Raw genomic sequence first — 18,639 nt, forward strand, 5'->3', positions numbered from 1 at the left:
GTGAGCCCCTGAAAGTATCTACCCACTTTCCAAGAGGCTTCCAACATGCACTTAAAAGCAATTCAGAGTAAGATTTTTACAGATTTTGCATAGACATGACTATTTTATAGTTACTGTCTTTATTAAGAATACATAGTGTGTGTACAGTACACTGTAACACATTTTAAGTGAGACTGAAAGTAGAAGAACCAGTTAGTCCTTAACTTCCAAGAATGATAATCACCACTAGTTATAGACATTATTGTCATAACTGGCAATTTATTCCTTCAGACCAAGCTTATATGTGTGTTTATACTGGGCCTTCAGTTAGTTTACAAAGTTACACATCAATTCTTCATAAGGGGAAGAGAAACAAACTGATTTAAATATAATTATGCCTTTTAGCCAATAAGTGAACAACTCTAAGACAAAATTGTAACAACTGGTTAAGTGCTAACATGGAATCACAGGCTAAAGAGGAGAACCTCAATTCTAATGGACTACATGAAGATTTTTGTCTTGATTAAATTCTCCATTAAATGGTCATGTGGTTATTTTAAATATAGCCTATGTTCTAAAATATCATTAGGCCCTTAACCTGTCACCCCAATTTATAAGAGTGACATCCTAAGGACTGTACTGCCTAGCTTTCATGTGTGAATATACTTATAATGTTTTGATTTTCTTTTCTTGCAGTGCACAATGGCAACTCTTAAGGAAAAACTGATTGCACCAGTTGCAGAAGAAAAGGCAACGGTCCCGAACAATAAGATCACTGTAGTGGGTGTTGGACAAGTTGGTATGGCCTGTGCCATCAGCATTCTGGGAAAGGTACATTTCGGGACACCGAACATGAGTCTCTACAGGAACTTCATTATTTCATTGGGTCTTTAAATGTTTTTTTCTTTTTCCCCTGAATCATTTTAAGTAAGTTACAAATGTGGCACTTCACCTTTAAATACATGCCCAGGCATCTACTAAGGTAGTATTCTTCCTCTGTAGCCACACTCTAGTTCCTACAGCAAGGGAACTTGACATTGTTAGTGTCTGTACACAGTACCCAGACTTAAAGTTCTCCCGCTGCTTTAGAGATGTTTTTAGCTGTTCATCCTCATCCAAGATCATGGTTTTATGTACTTGTCGGTTCTTCTCATTCTCCTTTATTGTCTTTTTTCTTCCTCTCATTTTTTAAAAAAGATTTATTTATGTATACAAGAACGGGGGTTCAGGCCAAAGGTGTGGGGGATGAGAATATTCACCAGAGACCGAGTGGGGAGCAGAACAGGCAGATCTACTGAAGTTCACTGCTGAGGGGAGCAGCGGGTGAGATAGGAGAGGTCTGCTGAGCCATGTGGGTAACTCCCTGGGCAGGGATCAAACACATGCTGCAGTGGCTGCTGATAGCTTCATAGTGCTGAACTTAACCCCCTGCACCACCAGGGAGGCACCTTCTTATTCTTCTTTAATTCAGAATTCAGCCTTTCTCTGTCTCATGTCATGCACATTTTTAGAGTCCTTGCCAGTTTTGTAGAATGTCCCCCAATTCACATTAATCTGATGTTTTCTTGTAACTGTTCAGGTTAAAATTTAGGGTGGGGTTAATCAGGTTAAAATTTAGGGTGGAGTTATGACTTAGTGATTTCATGTCCTTCCACACACCACATCTGGGGGCACATGATGTTCATTTTGTCCCATTACTGACAGCGCCCAAGAATGCTTGGGTTGGATTGGTGACTCTTAAGATTTCTCTGCTGCAAAGTTCCCATAGCCCTCTACAATTAAGAAATAATCTGCCCAGTGGATTTCTGAGGTGCTGGAAATATCCCATCATTCCTCTCAAACTTTGACCCAATAGTTTTATTCTGAAATAATTTAAGACTTAGAGAAAATTTGCAAGAATAGCAAAAAAAAAAAAAAGGTGAGACTTCTATATTCACTTCACCCAAACTTAGCAATGCTGAACATTTTGGTTTTTTTGCTAAAGATTAATTTGTTTATGCATACAGAGCTGGGGTTACAGGCAAGAGGTGGGGGGTTAGGGAGTGGGGTTGGGGCGAGGGGATTCACCAGACAGAGTGGGGAGAACAGGCAGACTGACTGAAATACACTGCTGATGGGAGCAGCGAGTGAGGCAGAAGAGATCTGCTGCACCATGTGGGTAGCTCCCTGGCTGGCCAGGGATGGAACTCATGCTGCAGATAGCTTCACAGTGCTGTGCTTAACCCCTTGTGCCACTGGGGAGGCCCGGGAACACTTTGTTTTATTGTCTTTATCTTTTATGTGTGTGTGTGTATGTGTACATACGTGTACATACATACAGCTTTATTTCTGAACCATTTGAGAACACGTGCAGACATCAGGCCACTTCCTAAGAATAGACGTATTCTCACATAATCAAGAGATACAATGTTAGAAATGTGCTATTACCATTTCTACTCTTCCAGATTGTATTTTCCCTATATACCACCATACCTTTCTGTCTTGCCTCATGTATATACACACAACACACATACACACCCTTGTAGGTCAAACCATATTTAGTTTACTTCAGTGTCCAAGGACTTCAAAGAAAAGAGCCCTTTTTTTATTTAGCTCAATGAATTGATTCCTTGTTCTTTCTGAAGCCTGCTTTAAATGTAGGCAGCTTTCCCCCCAAAAAATGCTGCCTTGCCTTCTGTAGGCAATTGCCGCACACTGCCCCTTTGTATCAGTGTGAATGCTGCCTGAACAACTCCAAGCCAAACATATTTCTGTTTGCAGAATGCTAAAGTAACAAATTCTGCTTCTTTACTGAGAAAAGGTTATCAAAGACATTGATGAAAATTTGTCATGTGCACCAATGAAAACTTGATAATTTGCATTTTTTCCAGCTAGTTTTAGTTGACTGGGTGCCTGTGATTTAGGCTAGCTGCCTGCCAACTTACAGGGAATTTAAATAAGCACTTGCTCATGGCAGTAAAAATAAGTATTCCTGCTCACGTTTCTTTTAAAACATTGAGTGTGTAGCACACTGAAAGTGTTTTTACTAAAATACTTTATCCTAAAGAACAACCTCAAGAAACGGGAACTCTTTGTACCGTGTTTTCAGATGAGTAGCTAAGACCCAGAGAGATGGCGTGGGCTGCCCTCAGTCACATACTGGTGGAAGCAGCTGTGTTTTGAACCCAGGATTCCAAAATTCTAACCACAGTGACTCTCAAACTTCCTTTCATCCTGTGCTGCTATTTAGCCAGTTAAAAACATAGTATGTTTATGAAACACTACAGACTTTCTGGCCTCCTGATAATCTCAAAATTTGGGCTTCTCAGGAAAGTATATCTGAGCAATCGTGATTCTAGAAGGATACTTCTATAATTAGGTGTAAATTTAAAATCCTCTTCAGTAAATAATTCAGTTGAGACCATACCTGCAGTTACATAATACTTTGGTCTAATTCAAGAGTTTGAGGGAACAAACTGCTGTTAGTCCTGAAGGAATTATCCAGTTTAGATGCTGTGAATAAATGATTGCCTTGTTTCAAGACCATTTGACTAATTAAATATGTTTACATCTTATTTTAATGGGTAAGGATTAAAGTGTTTCAAATTGTTACTCATATTTAGAAAGGATTAGAAACTACACTAATTTAATAGAGAAAGGAAATTAGCACTGCTGGGTCATGTGGTGTTTGACATTACCTATTCTTATTTCTCCCCAACAGCTGTAGGGGGTGTTGTCATTTATATATGTCATCTATATATGACTGCTGGAAAAAGACTGACTCAGAAAGGCTAAGCAGCTTGATAAAGATCAAATAGATCATGCCAGATCTAGGTTGTTTGATTCCACTGCTGGTGTGCTTTACTGAAACTGCTCATTGCTTTGGCCCCAGAAAGCAAGTGAAGCTAGGAACAGGAGAGGTGAGGACACTACACCCTAGTTAGAGCCCACTGCAGTGTCTCACATCGTAAGACTCAGGTATTTCCTGCTTCTCTTGCCCACTCTCCACCCTAATTGCCTGCATAATAACTATAGTGACCTTGTTTAACAATAGTAGCTTCTTAAAATTTTCTAATAGTTTGACAGTGCCCACACACTGTGTTCTTGCTTAAAATCTGAGAGGTGGCACCTATATTTCTCTCTCTCCCTACCTGTGTCACAGAATGAGGTGATGACCCACTCAGGGGGCACCTTCAATACAGCGTGGTGGTATTGCCAGAATCCACCATCTGCTCTCTGTCTCCAAAACACCAAGCTCAGTTCTGCTTAAACCTTTATACTTGCCGTCACCTGGAATGTTCACCCTAGATCCTCATGAGATTGACTCCTCCCCATCATTCATATCACACTTTTATATCTAATATAAAGTAAACTTTCCTCCCAGGAACTGTATCACCACCCTGTTTTATGGTCTTTATAACTTCCATCAGAAATCATCTTAACTAGATTGCTTACTTCCTATTCCCTTCCTGATACATGAGCAGGGACTTTGCTGAGTATGCTCATTACTGTATTCCTGATTAGTAGAGTGATGTCTGGCATGTTTAATAAATGAATATACACTTTGTGCTAAATGAATATTCCCACTATTACAAGTAAACTTTAAGTTTTTATCATAGCTTCATTATGATGATTTTTATTACCGAACATGACTTCTGTTCCACTAGTCACAGGTCTGCCAAGAGGAACTCTGAATGTGGACCTCGCATGGTCTTACAGAGCTTCCCTGCAAGGTTCCCTTCGCCTCTGTGTCCATCTGTTTTTGGTTTAAGTATCTATCCTCACATCTCTCTTCTGTAGCCAGTTCTTGTGGTAAAACAGAGCATTAGAAGTAGCAGTATGATGGCAGCCATATGATGCCAAGTAGCTTTGCAGCACAGGATTTGGCTTAAAAGCCAGACATAATTAAAATTTGGTATTTGTGCAAGAATAGACAGATCAATGCAGACGAAAAGCTCAGAAACAGACAAACAATATCTAACATAAGATGGAAGTGACATTCTAGAGGAAAAAAATTAATGAGCTAAGAGTGCTTGTCCATTTCATAATTATTTGGGGAAATTTATGCCTTTTCCTTCCACAAAATGTCATGCAGGCCAAGCACTTGAATAGATGACTGCAACCACTGAATGAATATCTAGATATCAGTGGTGGTGCCTTATTAGCTAAGAGGACCAAGAGTCAGACTTGGCTGTGTCTGGTCCACATAGACCTCTAGGTTTAAGGACATTTCTGTAGGAGGTTAAATAAGGTTTCAACAGTGATATTGTAGACTTTAACTGACCTGGACCTTTAACTGACCTGGTTCTTACTGCTTATGCTGTTAAAGCTTGCTGTTTCAAAAAGTATTTTAAATATATGTATAGCTTAAATGAAATATATAAGGTATATTCAATATGTGTGTTAAAGAGGGAAAGCTATTCAAGGCATCAGTACTTACTCACACCTCTTCTGTTTGCCTCCACCCTGGGGGCATGTTCAGTGATGCAAATGCAGCTAAATTCAGCACTTCAATTATTTTTGTTAGAGTGTTGGATCTCTTCCTTCCTCACCAGCTGAGTATGCACTTCTCAGCCAATTCTGTACACCCACTGAAACAAAAGAGAGGCTCTGAGATCCTGTGACATCCTTTTCCACTTAAGCCCCAAACTGCTTTGCCCTGTTGACTTCAGTATCGCACATGTGATGTTACTAAAATAAGAGTGATATTCCTAGCAGTCTAGTTCCTTGACAGAAGGTTACTGGCTATTATTAAGTTATGTTACATTCTTTTAGAGCTAAAGAAAACACAAATGAGAGTTCTGTGTGATGTCAGAGGCTGCAAGAGGAACAAACTGTTTCAAAAGTGTCAAAACCCATGCTGAAATAAAAATGGATGAAATAAAAATGGATGAAATACAACGCTAGTAGTTGGGCATGAGAAAATACATCCCTTGAAATCCCAGCTCACAAAATGGTGATTTTTGCGGTTAGGAAAAGAGTTGTTTGCAATGAAGACCATAGTCCTCCCTTACAAGGAGGCTGAGGTCTTATAGAAACCCTCAGGAGGGGGCCTCCCTGGTGTCGCAGCCGGTTGAACGCAGCACTATGAAGCTGTCTGCAGCCTCTGCAGTGCCGGTTCAATTGCCGGCTGGCCAGGAAGCTACCCATATGGCACAGCAGACCTCTTCTGACTCACCCATTGCTCCCCTCAGCGGTATTTTCGGTCTGTGTGCCTGTTCTGCTCCCTGCTCTGTCTCTGGTGAATCCTCTCACCCTCCTACACCTCTGGCCTATACCCCAGTTCTTGTGTACATAAGTAAATCTTAATAAAAAAACCCTCAGAAGGAAGCCTACTGTTGCTCACTTGATGTTAGACAGCTGTAGGGATTCTAGAAAACGGGGATGGTGCTCATTCCTGAGCTACAGAGAGGGACCTGCTTTTGCTGGCAAGCTAAAGTAGGTCAAGTTTTCTTATTGGCTGTCTCTCTGCTTCTCACTGGTCAGCACCTTTCTGACATCTCCTATTCCATCCTACCTAGTCCTTCAAAGCGCTTTCTGAGCCCCGATATTTACCCACCCTGTTGCACATCAACACCCTCCATTTGTATAGCCAATCACCATTCTCCTTGGAAGAGGTATTTTCATGTTAAGTCAGCTCCAGTATTGGTATATCAAGCTGATGATTTTGCTCGAGGCTCTAAAAACAGTAAAAGTAAGGCTTGAATTATATTGCAATGGAAGGGATAAGTATTTTTCAGAACTTTTAAATATTTTTTTAAAGATTTATTTGTGTATACAAGAACTGGGGTATAAGTAGGCCAGAGGTGTGGGGGGTTAGAGGATTCACCAAAGAGTGGGGAGTAGAACAGGCAGATCGACTGTTTTTTAGAATCCCTACAGCTGTCTAACTTCAAGTGAGCAACAGTAAGCTTCCTTCTGAGGGTTCCTTTATTATTATTATTATTATTAAGATATATTTATTTATGTACACAAGAACTAGGGTACAGGGCAGAGGTGTGCAGGAGGGTGAGAGGATTCAACAGAGACAGACCAGGGAGCAGAACAGGGAGACAGACTGAAAACACTGCTGAGGGGAGCAGCCGGTGAGGCAGGAGAGGTCTCCTCTGCCGTGTGGGTTGCTTCCTAGCAGGCAGTGGATCGAACTTGTGCTGCAGTGGCTGGCGGTAGCTTGATAGTGCTGTCTTTAACCCCTGCGCCACCAAGGAGGCCCAGGGCTTTATTTTTATGCTCCACTATTTATGCAGACTTAAGAGAACACATAAATATAACATGTTACACATAAAGCATGTTTCGTGGAACATGATAATAGTAGATGAAGATAAAATGGTATTCTTTCTGACTTAAGGTTTTGTTTTGGATGGGTGGCAGAAAATGACAATGGGACAAGAAAACAAGAGAACTCTGAGACGAGGCAAGATTGGTAGATCATATATGGAGAATCTACTGGTCCTGGACTACTGTACCTGTACCTATAAGACACCTGTACCTTTCCCCAGTGACACATTTCAGTTGGTTAAATCTAACCTGAGCATTTCAGCTTCAACTTGGGCTTCAAATCCTACTACAAAGTAAACTCAAACTCTTGGTTGTTTAAACCAAATCTGCCCCTCAGAAGCCCTCCAAACTAGGGGCATATACTGCCCAAAGGTGTCTGTGGATCTGGTTGAATCTTCAGCACCACCCTCCATAAAAGTGAAGACTGGTCTGCCTGAGGCAACCACTGAACCCAGAGAATTCTTTCAGGCCTGCGTATTTTTAAGGTGACACAGCATGCTATTTGGATCCTAGTTGAGTGCTAGGAAATGAAATTCTAAAAATTCACTGCTTAAGTTTTAGTAATTTATTAGTCAAAAGTTTTTGTGATAAATTTGTTTAAAGAGCACCCCTAACCCCATGGTAAAATCCTCTAGGTGTTTGACATTGGCACTGTGCCATTTCAAGGGGGCTCTGTTGCATGTGAGCTGAGGCTTCACAATGACCTTGGATATATCAACACCTGTTTTTGTCTTTATAGTCTCTGGCAGATGAACTGGCCCTTGTGGATGTTTTGGAAGATAAACTCAAAGGAGAAATGATGGATCTGCAGCATGGCAGCTTATTTCTTCAGACACCTAAAATCGTGGCGGATAAAGGTAGCTTCATTTCATGCCCAGAGTGGTCTAATAAGAATCTGATGTCCTCACTGATAAAAATCAGTCTTCATCCTGGTGAATCTGATGTTGACATTTTCTTCTTTTTTCCTGAGTACGAAACCACTAGTGTTACCTGAATAATTCTTCCTCAGATGCCTTCAACATATTTGGTATATAACATTTTTGGAAATTGTATCATAATGTGCATATCTGAGAATAAGAATGTCTTAGACAGGAAAAATTTGCACAGTGCAATTGGAGTGCCTTGAAGAAATGAGACAAACCTATATTCTGGCCATCTCTATTCTACTTAGCAGATACACCAACACTGCCACCCCATTGTGACATGCCTGAAGATGTAGACATCTGGGTTTGACAATATGAGTCCTGATAACTGTTATGCACTCGAGTATTGGTATTCTGGGCTCTGGAAGATTTGCGTATCTCACCTCATCTTCCCAACAACCTTATGAGCAGTGGACCCAGTTATCTCCATTTTATGGCAGAGGAAACTGATGAAAGTATTAATAACTCAAAAGGCAAATAGCAACACAGTTTGCTATGTGCAAACATCAAATGTGTAAACATCAGATCACATCACATCAAATCATAATGTCTGTATTTTGGGAATGGACACACTTCCTTGAGGGAAAAATACTCCCCAGAGAAACTCACTGCTAAAAGTGAAAAAAAAAACCTTCCTTTAAAGGTTGACTATTAGAAATCAATTTCTAGACGCAAATACTTCAGTGCCTTCCTGAGCCTTCACAAACTGCATCAACACAGCAAACCTTGGAGACGCCTGTTCCTATTGACAATCCAGTATTCTCTAAAGTCAGCATTTTGAATTTGTTAGTCATAAACATCACTAGGGCCTTTTTAATTTCTTTGATACATTCTCTATGTCAAGTCTATGGTTGGAGGTTTCCATATAGCTCAATGAGGAAGAGGCAACCGGAGAATTGTGCTTCAAAATCTTCTAATACAGAAAACAGGTTCTCAGATAAGTTCTATCATAGAAGCTTATGTACATTTAGGTTTCATGTTCTGATGAGAAGGTATATTTGAAGTACCTTTTTCCTTCTTCATCCAGATTACTCTGTGACCTCCAACTCTAAGATAGTGGTGGTAACCGCAGGAGTCCGCCAGCAGGAGGGAGAAAGTCGTCTCAATCTGGTGCAGAGGAATGTGAATGTCTTCAAGTTTATTATCCCTCAGATTGTCAAGTACAGCCCTAATTGCATCATCATTGTGGTCTCCAACCCAGGTGATGTTTTGATGCTTCAAGATTCCGTTCTGTGAAATTTGGTGTTTTGGGGTTCTGTTTTATTTTGCTTTTTTTGGAACTTACAAAAAATCTGTTCTAGTATTCACAGCAGAAGCCATTCATGTGTCTTCTGTTATTGGCCACAAGAATACTGTTTGCTAAACAAATGGCTCTGTCCCAGGCCAAATGTTTAAAAATATGAGAAGAGTTTTATATAAAGCAGTGTCATCTGTTTGTTTCATCTGGGTTTGTTGAAAAGTTTAAAAGCGTCCAAATTTTCTTAAAGATTATCTTGGGATGCATAATGAAAGGTTGAAATGTGGTTTCAATTTGTAGGAAACATTCTAGCATATTTGACCTCCTGTTTTCCAGAAAATTCATTCTAGTATCCATATCTCTAAAACTCTGCAGGATAGAATCAGATTGATTTTTGAGAAGAGTTTAAGAAAGACATTAATCAGTCTGGTTTTAAAGCTAGAAATAGACTGTATTGATAGGTAAATACATGCTAACACCAAATGATGAAATTTAGAAGCTGCCTTCATTGCCAAATCAACATTTGCAGAATAACCATTAGTACTGCTGGTTAAAAATAATTGCATTTTTTTTTTCGGTCTGACCAGTTAAATTCATTATCTGACACTTTTTGGTCTATAATTTTCCATGAAACATACTGTTTTTCAGTGAGCATCATACCATTTTAACATTGATAAAATGGTAAAACAGATATCTGACACTTCAATAGAGAAAGACTGTGAAAAAGAACCCAGAGAATCCTTATAGGTCCTGCAATATTGAGTGTTGGGAGCCAGCAAGAACAGAGATTATTTTCTTATTATTCTTTATTCTCTACAATCCTGAATTGAAAAAAATAATTTGATCTTGTACCTAAAACACCTCATAAATATCTAGTGGCAGATTGATGTAGAATAGAAATGACAAATAGTTGGTACATAAGAAGTTGTCATAGCCAGCCCGGGGGTTATTAAAACTGGTTACTGGTTATACACCTTTTTTTTAAGATTTATTTATTTATGCATACAAGTACTGGGGTATAGGCCAGAGGTGCGGGGGTGAGAGGATTCACCACAGACAGAGTGAGGAATAGAACAGGTGGATCTACTGAAATACACTGCTGAGAGGAGCAGCGGGTGAGTCAGGAGAGGTCTGCTGTGCCACTGTGGGTAGATCCCAGGCTGAGGATCGAACTCGTGCTGCAGTGGATAGCTTCCAGTGCTGCGTTTTAACCCCTTGCATCACCAGGGAGGTCCTAGTTATACAACTTTTTCAAGGGAGAGTTTATGCCAAGTCCAAAACGACCTTAAACTGAGTGGTGTCTATATCTGAGTGTGGAGGTAGAGACTGCGAGATGAAGCCCTTGTCTTCCTGTGTGCATATTTTTCTACCTTTTTTTTTTTCCCCCAACAGCTTATATTATAAGTGCTATTATCCTGTCTAGAGCAACAGGTTTTATGTTCTGGGGTCTCAGGGCTACGCCAAAGCAGAGTAAGATTCTGTCATAGAGGCGCTGCCATTAAACAGTAAAAAAAAATCTTAATGCCCTGTATTGTTCTAATAGTTTATAGAATTCTTACCATGTGCCCAGGAAATTTTATAGTGGCATACTTGGTAATTAGTAACTGACGGCTTTTGGTTTATGATGACAGTCCCCACAGTCATGCAGTGTTAGAATGAGAAGAAACATAAGTGATGATCTCACTCAATCCTTTTTCTCTTTATTTCCACATATAGTAAGTTAATTAATCTGCAAGGATCTCGTGTATTCTTGTTTCAATAACATAAATACAAAACTACAGAATTGCACTTCTCATATTTTACAATATCTCAGCATAAGACTTAAATACTTTCGGGCCTCCCCGGTGGCGCAGAGGTTGAGCGCTGGGTTGCGAAGCTGCCCGCAGCCTCTGCAGTGCCGGTTCCATCCCAGGCCTCCAGGCGAGGGTCCCACATGGCGCGCAGACCTCTCCTGCCGCCCACTGCTCCCCTCAGCAATGTGTTTAGTCGGTCTGCCTGTTCTGTTCTCCGCTCTGGTGAATCCTCTCACCCTCCTGTGCCTCTGACTGTACCCAGTGCTTGTATAAATAAATCTTTAAAAAAAAAAAAAAAAGACTTAAATACTTTCTCATCTCTTTCATCCCCCTTATTGCTAACTATGAAAAGTCAAAGTATTTACATCTTTGTAGCCAATCATTCCCGGGCTGGGGGAGGGGAGGAGGAAGCCAGGCATCTGCTCATTGACACAGCACTTGAAAAGTTTTGATTTACTTACCTATGCTATTCTAAAAATTTTAGTGGATATTCTCACATATGTTACCTGGAAACTAAGTGGATTACCCAAGCACCGTGTGATTGGAAGTGGGTGTAATCTGGATTCTGCTAGATTTCGCTATCTCATGGCTGAAAAACTTGGCATTCATCCCAGCAGCTGCCATGGATGGATTTTGGGAGAACATGGCGACTCAAGTGGTAAAAATAATTGAAAATATAGACTATATACTTTCAGTACTGTTCTTGCTATAGTGATATTTGGGATTGGTTTAAAATTTATTTTTATATATTCATATACTTTACATTACAAAAAGTAATTTGTGGGGGCATACTTAGATACTGACTGGGGGAATATCTGATTCCTTATCAGTTTTTTGCCTACTAAGCTTAATATTCATTCATGATTCTTGGTTAATAAAGTATTGTGGTGATTGTCAAATATTCTAATTTCATATTTCCTCTATATTTATTAATTGCACTGTGTTTTAAAAGAACTTTCTCTTCCCCATTTTTATTCACACATTTATATCAATGTTGACTCAGATTTTTATTTGATTTTATAAATGTTCTGCCACTATCATTATAGTACACAAATCATCCCAGCCTTGGCCAGTAGCAGACTTCAAGTTGACCTCTGTCTCTTTGACAAATTTTATCACTGAGCCCTTCCTTGTTGGACAACAAAGGCGCCAGGTGCCTCTCTTTCTGCTTTCCCATTGCGGGATCGGCTTTTTCTCCCATGAGCCCTGTTTTCCTTTCAGGAAGAATAGTATTTAGAAACCAAGGTCTGGGCATAGGTATGCTTCATGCTTCTGGTATAATTTCGCTTCTAGGCCCTCTGCAGCACTGTTATATTCATTGTTTTATTGGAGAAATGAAATGGGTAACAAACTTTTCAATCAGCAGTATCAACTAGTCTAGAATAAAATAAACCTGATTTTTTATCATATGTGAACCACTTAAGTAGTAAGAGACCACTTGAGAAATCAAATATTTTCTTTAGAAATTCAAGTAGTCAGTAGGCAGAAATGAGTCATTGTTAGAAGCAAACAACATTAAAATTGTATCACACTTCTATCTTTTTTACAATACTTTCTTTAATGTTTCTTTTCATTTAAATCAATATTTCTGTTCCAAAGTCCAAAGTTTTTTATTAAAAATATTTCTGAACAATTCTGATTGTATTTTATAATTCTAAATCTATTTATTAACCCAAAATACATTGAATGGGCTTACAGTTTAAAGCCATAATAATCCATTTTACTATCAATAATAATGATAATATTCATTTTACTAAATCTGCCTGTATGTAAAGACTATTTTTTCCCTAGTTTTTCCCTTAAAAGGTTAAGGTGTAAATTTTCCTTTGAATTTAGTATGAGTGTGTAATGTGATTTTAGTGAAGGCCTTACATGGTATTATAAGAAGCTGGCTTCACATTGTTTTCATGCATTCTTATATATTAATGCTGGTTTTTTTCTGACACATTTTCATTCAAGAGTCTTTATATCCAAAGATTTGTCGAATTTATATACAATAATTGGTGTACCTAGAAAGTAACTAGCACAGTAACTGGTGTATAATGAGAGTTCAATAGATGCTAGTTATTACAATTACAGAGTTACTAGACCCACAGATCTGGAAGTGATATTACATGTCATCTAGTTGAAGACTTTCCTTCTAATGGATTAAAAATTGAGACAAGCAGACACAGTGCCTTGCTGAAGATCCTTTCGCTAGTTAGTGGCATAACTGACTCCTAGTTAATGTTCTGTTCACTCATTAAGCTATCATTTTGTCAAAACATCAAGTTCTGCCTTTCCCACATTGATCTATATTGTGTACATGGCGTGAAAGAGAATTAAACCATGCTCACTTAGGCATAATTATATGGATCTCATAGTTTTCATCAGAACCACGGCAATGCCCTAGTTCTTTCCACAGTTACTTGAATTCACAAAAGTTGTGGATTTACAAGGGGTCTTATATGCCCTGCCTCACTGATTCCAGCCATGCTAGACTCTACCCCTGCCTCTTTACTTCCTGAGTCCACAGTGTTCTCCAAAGGTCCTTGGAAACACATACTTACATTTCAGGGTCCATTTCAAATGCCTGTTTTTGGTAGCCCCTCTGATAACTCTTTCCCTTTACGTTAAGTGGACCCTTAACTTTTATTGCACCCTCTCCATGCCTCTGTGAGAACTCATTCGATTGTTTTAGTTTCCTTTGCCGGTTTCTCCAGAGGGTTCTTAGCTTGCCTGTGCCACACCTCATGTCTTCACTCATCTTTGCACACCTGCATCTTCAGCATATATTTGACTGCATAGGAGGTGTTAAGAGTAGGTAAGGGGATTGTTTTGGTGTATCAAAATCTCCAGAAGATAAAGTCAATCATGGAGATGCTTTTGCCCTGTCTGTGGAGGCCCTCTTAGGAGGAAATGTGATTCAGTTAAGACCAGAAAAGCTCACAGTAGTTACATGGAGTATGTGTTGAGAAATAGGTTGAATCTGTGGCATTAGGAAATCTAAAGATAATTAAACGATATTTAGGTCTTATCCAAGAATTTTTTTTCCACTTAATTCCAGAAGAAATGAGCTTATAATAGGAAAATAAGTGGAAGGAAGACTAAAAATTCCTCACACCAAAAGTTTGCTATACCCTTGTGATTTCACAAATCAGAAGGATTTTTAAAAAGTGTCAGAAATACATAAAATAATGCTTTTTTTTTTTTTTTTTTTTTTTTTTTTTTGGTTTGTTTTCACAGTGGCAGTATGGAGTGGTGTAAATGTGGCAGGTGTTTCTCTCCAAGAGCTGAATCCGGCAATGGGGACAGATAATGATAGTGAAAACTGGAAGGAAGTGCATAAGATGGTGGTTGAAAGGTAAAAGGAAAGGGGTCTTGATCTAGGACAATGTATTTCATCTTTACTTGGATAAAATGATGAACAACTTTTGAGACTGTCTGCTCAGATAAACTCTGAATATAGTAAGTATGCAGCCATTGTCTTCGGAAAACAGAGAAGACTAACTCACACTGGTCATACTTGCTATGCCAGTCCCCTTGGACAAAGCAAATATTTTCTTTCTGGAGAAGCTCAGTTGTAGAGTTAACAAGAGTAGCACATGGAATTAACAAGTAAGAAGGGCTTTCAAATGGTCTCCTATTGAAAAACTAACTTTGACTTTAACTGGAAAACTAACCTAGACACTATTCGTCTCATTGCCTAAAATCCCTGCTGACTGCTGACATTGTGTTGTATTTACCTTTCAACTCTCAAGTAAAAATCTCCCTCTTTCCCTTCTTTTTATGAAACTATCTCTTTTGTTACTAACATTTTCTTTTGTTACTGATGTCCTATTTCTCGGACATTCATAATTCTCACGAAATAAGGTGTCCTTTTGGACTAGAGCAAAACAGTATGGGCTTGACTATCACAGCACCCACACTTACTGACTACAGAGTGTTGAGGAAGCATTAACTTTTAAAGTTGAATCTCAGTTTTCGTTTAGGTAAACACATGGTAATAGAATTATTGTAAAAGTGGAGTAAAAGCACACACACCTATATGCACACACATTTCATTGGTAAGCATTCAATAAATGTTAGCCATTATTTGCATAGAATTTTTTCGGTAAGAGATAAAAGCCAAAAAGAAGTTAAAGAACAATGCATATACTTCTCATGTCTATCAGGAGAGCCCTGGCATGACTGAGTAATTCACATGACTTCAGATACCAGCTTAACAGGCTTAGCTAAGACAAAAAGCTATGTCACCAAAAATTAATTAAACCCAGTACACTGGGTCTCTCCCCACTTTGCTCACTTCCCTACATCCTCCCCCTCTGCTAGTTTCAATTCTGCAATCAGATTGTGTTTGTTTTGGTAACCTTTGTGAATTCTGAGATATACAGTTTGTGCTCAGAAAGTTTCCAGGGAAGGTATTGTTATCACTTTGTTCTTAAGTTAGTTGATCATAGTATTTTAGGTGACCGTGGTAAGTGGGACCTCAAAATCAAGGTATCGTTTGTCCTTTAAATGTGAAGTCCGTTTTCTTTTACTGTTTACTGACTTCATTAATATCTTTGGAAATATTCATGTTTATAATAAAAAGACTGGTTGGAAAGCGAACACTTTTACCGCTGTAACTATAAATATTCATGCGTACAAAAAATTATTTAAACTTACCAGCACATGTATATATAGCACTACCATGAAATGTTCACAATTTTAAACACTTTGCATATATATATTAGCTCATTTAACAAACTTAGGGAAGAAATTCACAGAAGACAAGAAAGGCTAAATAATTTACTCAAGATAGCAGTTAATAAGCAAAAAGGAGTTAAACATAAATTCTGGTTTCAATGATCTCTCATGATTTTTTTTTTTTTACTCTAGTGCCTATGAGGTCATTAAGCTAAAAGGATACACCAACTGGGCTATTGGATTAAGTGTGGCTGATCTCATTGAATCCATGTTCAAAAATCTGTCTAGGATTCATCCAGTGTCAACAATGGTGAAGGTAAAATATATCTATAATAAAATAATCTATAACATGATTTCTAGTAATGAATTCTATTAAAAAATGTTCATTCAAAGTAGGCAAAATAAAGTCTCAGGTCACAGTTATTTGTGCATTTTAAAGTTTTATAGAAATTCTTCCTTTTCTAATAGAAGTCTGGGACAACAAAGCATGTGACCCCGCAAGCTTGTGGGTGGGTCCAAGAATCCAATAAAATAAATTTTAATAATTCTCTCTTGTATGACAAGGCAAATTAATTATTAACTCTGCATTTTATTCAGCACATGCTCAAAATATATCATTGAATAAGTATTATTTTAAACTATATAGTTTATATATACAATGTTAAACTATGTAATTTAGCTATGTAGCTTGGTTCATTAAACAGTATAGCTTAATGATACATACAGTATTAAGCTATATAACCATATATAGTATTAAACTGTAGGATGCTTTGATGTAGCACTTAATACCTTAGCAAATTTAGTTTGATTCAAAAACCAGAACAATATATGTAGCAATTGTTTTTAAATACAACTAAAATTGTACTACAAAATTATCTAAGATAACTTGTTTCCTACAAGTCAATGGCAGGGAGGAAAAAATGAAGTGGAAATGTAATACATTAGAAGAAGCAAGTAAAAGAGATAACTATAGAAGTATTTATGGATAAAATATGTAAGGTTATTTTTAAAATACTACAGCAACATTTTGAAAAATAAAGATGATGTCTAAATCTCAGAGTATATCTATAATGATTCATTCTCTACTCTGCCGTATATACAAAACTTTAGGAAATTAAAAGCTTTACATAATAAAGTAACCTGCTAAATAAAGTGTTCTGGAAATTATACTATCTTTCCTCCAGCAACTCTTGCATGTTGAAAGAATCTTGCCTCTGAGTAGCCTATGATTGCTGTTCTGGACTGTGCAGGTCAACCACCACCTCCTTAACTAAAGAATTTTAAGAAACTAGGGATTTCATGAAAAGTAGTGCATTAAAAACCACAAATACAGTATAATTTAAAGACATATAAAATGTTATTAAAGTTCCTAAGCAGAAAGAAAAATGTACTTCTATAAAGTACTTAATATTTCCTTATAAATTTCTAGTTTTATCATAGTGTATATTGTTATAATCTATGTACAAAACCCTAAAAATTAATTATTAGGGACACATAGGCCTATGGATGATGAAAATCAGATTTTCTACCAATCTTTTCTGTTGAAACCTAGGGCCTCTGATCTTTCTTGCCTCTGGATTAATTTCTCTATCTTAACACTTTTCTTGTTGTGGCAGGGGATGTATGGCATTGAGAATGAAGTCTTCCTGAGCCTCCCATGTATCCTGAATGCTCGTGGATTAACCAGTGTTATCAACCAGAAGCTGAAGGATGATGAGGTTGCTCAACTCAAGAAAAGTGCAGATACCCTGTGGAACATCCAGAAGGACCTCAAAGATCTGTGACTTCAGGCTTCTAGGATGTAGACACTTAAAAACTACAATGTGATTAACCACGAGCCTTTAGTTCTCACCCACATACATGGATCTCAATCTGCTTTTATCCTCCTAAATATGTGAATCTGGGCTCACAGAATCAAAGCCCGCACTTGGCTTAATGCTTGCAATATGAGCCCCTGAACAAATAAAAGCAATTACCGCAGTGTGCTTTGGCGTCCAGAGTCTTTCTGAAAGATTTCAATTTTTCAAATAATTCTTCCCTCACATCATAAAAGTTCCTAAATTCTATCCATCTTTGTACCTCTCCTCCCAAGCAACCCCCCAAATCTCAGTCACAACATTTTCTATGATTTTGTTGTTGTCCTGAGACTTTCTATAGTTACCATTTCACTTAAAGACTATTGCTTTAGATCAGTTTTAGGTTCACAGCAAAATTCAGAGGAAGGTATAGAGGTTGCCCATATGCCCTCTACCCCCACACATGCATAGCCTCCCCATTATTAGAACTGTTTAGCCGGAATAGGACATTTGTTATAAATGAGGAATCTACACTGACATGCCATTACCACCCAGTGTTCATAGTTTGCTAGGGTTTGTACTCCAGGTACATTAAATGGATCTGGACAAATGTGTCAGGTCATGTATCCATCAGTATAATATAATATACACAGTACTTGGATTGCCCTGAAAATTCTGCTGATTGCCATATTTTAAGGTTCTCTTGAAGTAGAAACTAGAGAGGATGGATGGTGTTTACAAAGAAGCCCATTTTATTTTTCTAAAGGAAGAATCTCTAAAAAAAAACTTTCTAAATTGAAATCAACTTTGTTTGAGTTAGATCTATTGGCTAATGAAAGAAAAGGAATTCAGGCTGAATTATCCAGACCTAGCCTACTGGGAGACAATTTAATATAGGCTCAAGAGAGAGACTTAAGTCAGACTTCCTCTGCCAGTTTCTAAATTACATATACTAATATCTAGGGTTTGGGGAATGTTGAAAACAG

General features: G+C 38.1%; 1 protein-coding gene across 3 annotated transcripts; it reads left to right on the forward strand.

The window, feature by feature from the left end:
• Nucleotides 1-681: 681 nt before the first annotated feature.
• Nucleotides 682-17,820, forward strand: LDHB (lactate dehydrogenase B; the record flags this gene model as incomplete). 3 transcript variants are annotated; one of them, XM_084254675.1, is made up of 7 exons in its annotated part: nt 682-810; nt 7,976-8,093; nt 9,187-9,360; nt 11,674-11,847; nt 14,415-14,532; nt 16,050-16,173; nt 17,474-17,820. In XM_084254675.1, 7 exons carry the CDS (start codon nt 682-684, stop codon nt 17,639-17,641), a joined length of 1,005 nt encoding a protein of 334 aa, XP_084110801.1. In that variant the 3' UTR covers nt 17,642-17,820. The 3 variants fall into 3 exon arrangements, with proteins under 3 accessions (XP_084110801.1, XP_084110802.1, XP_084110803.1); XM_084254676.1 differs by lacking the exon at nt 9,187-9,360; XM_084254677.1 differs by lacking the exon at nt 16,050-16,173 and having other exon boundaries at nt 17,474-17,634.
• Between the last annotated feature and the right edge of the window lie 819 nt (nt 17,821-18,639).

The sequence above is a fragment of the Talpa europaea genome (assembly GCF_964194135.1).
Source record: "Talpa europaea genome assembly, chromosome: 15".
In the NCBI taxonomy this organism is placed as follows: domain Eukaryota; kingdom Metazoa; phylum Chordata; class Mammalia; order Eulipotyphla; family Talpidae; genus Talpa; species Talpa europaea.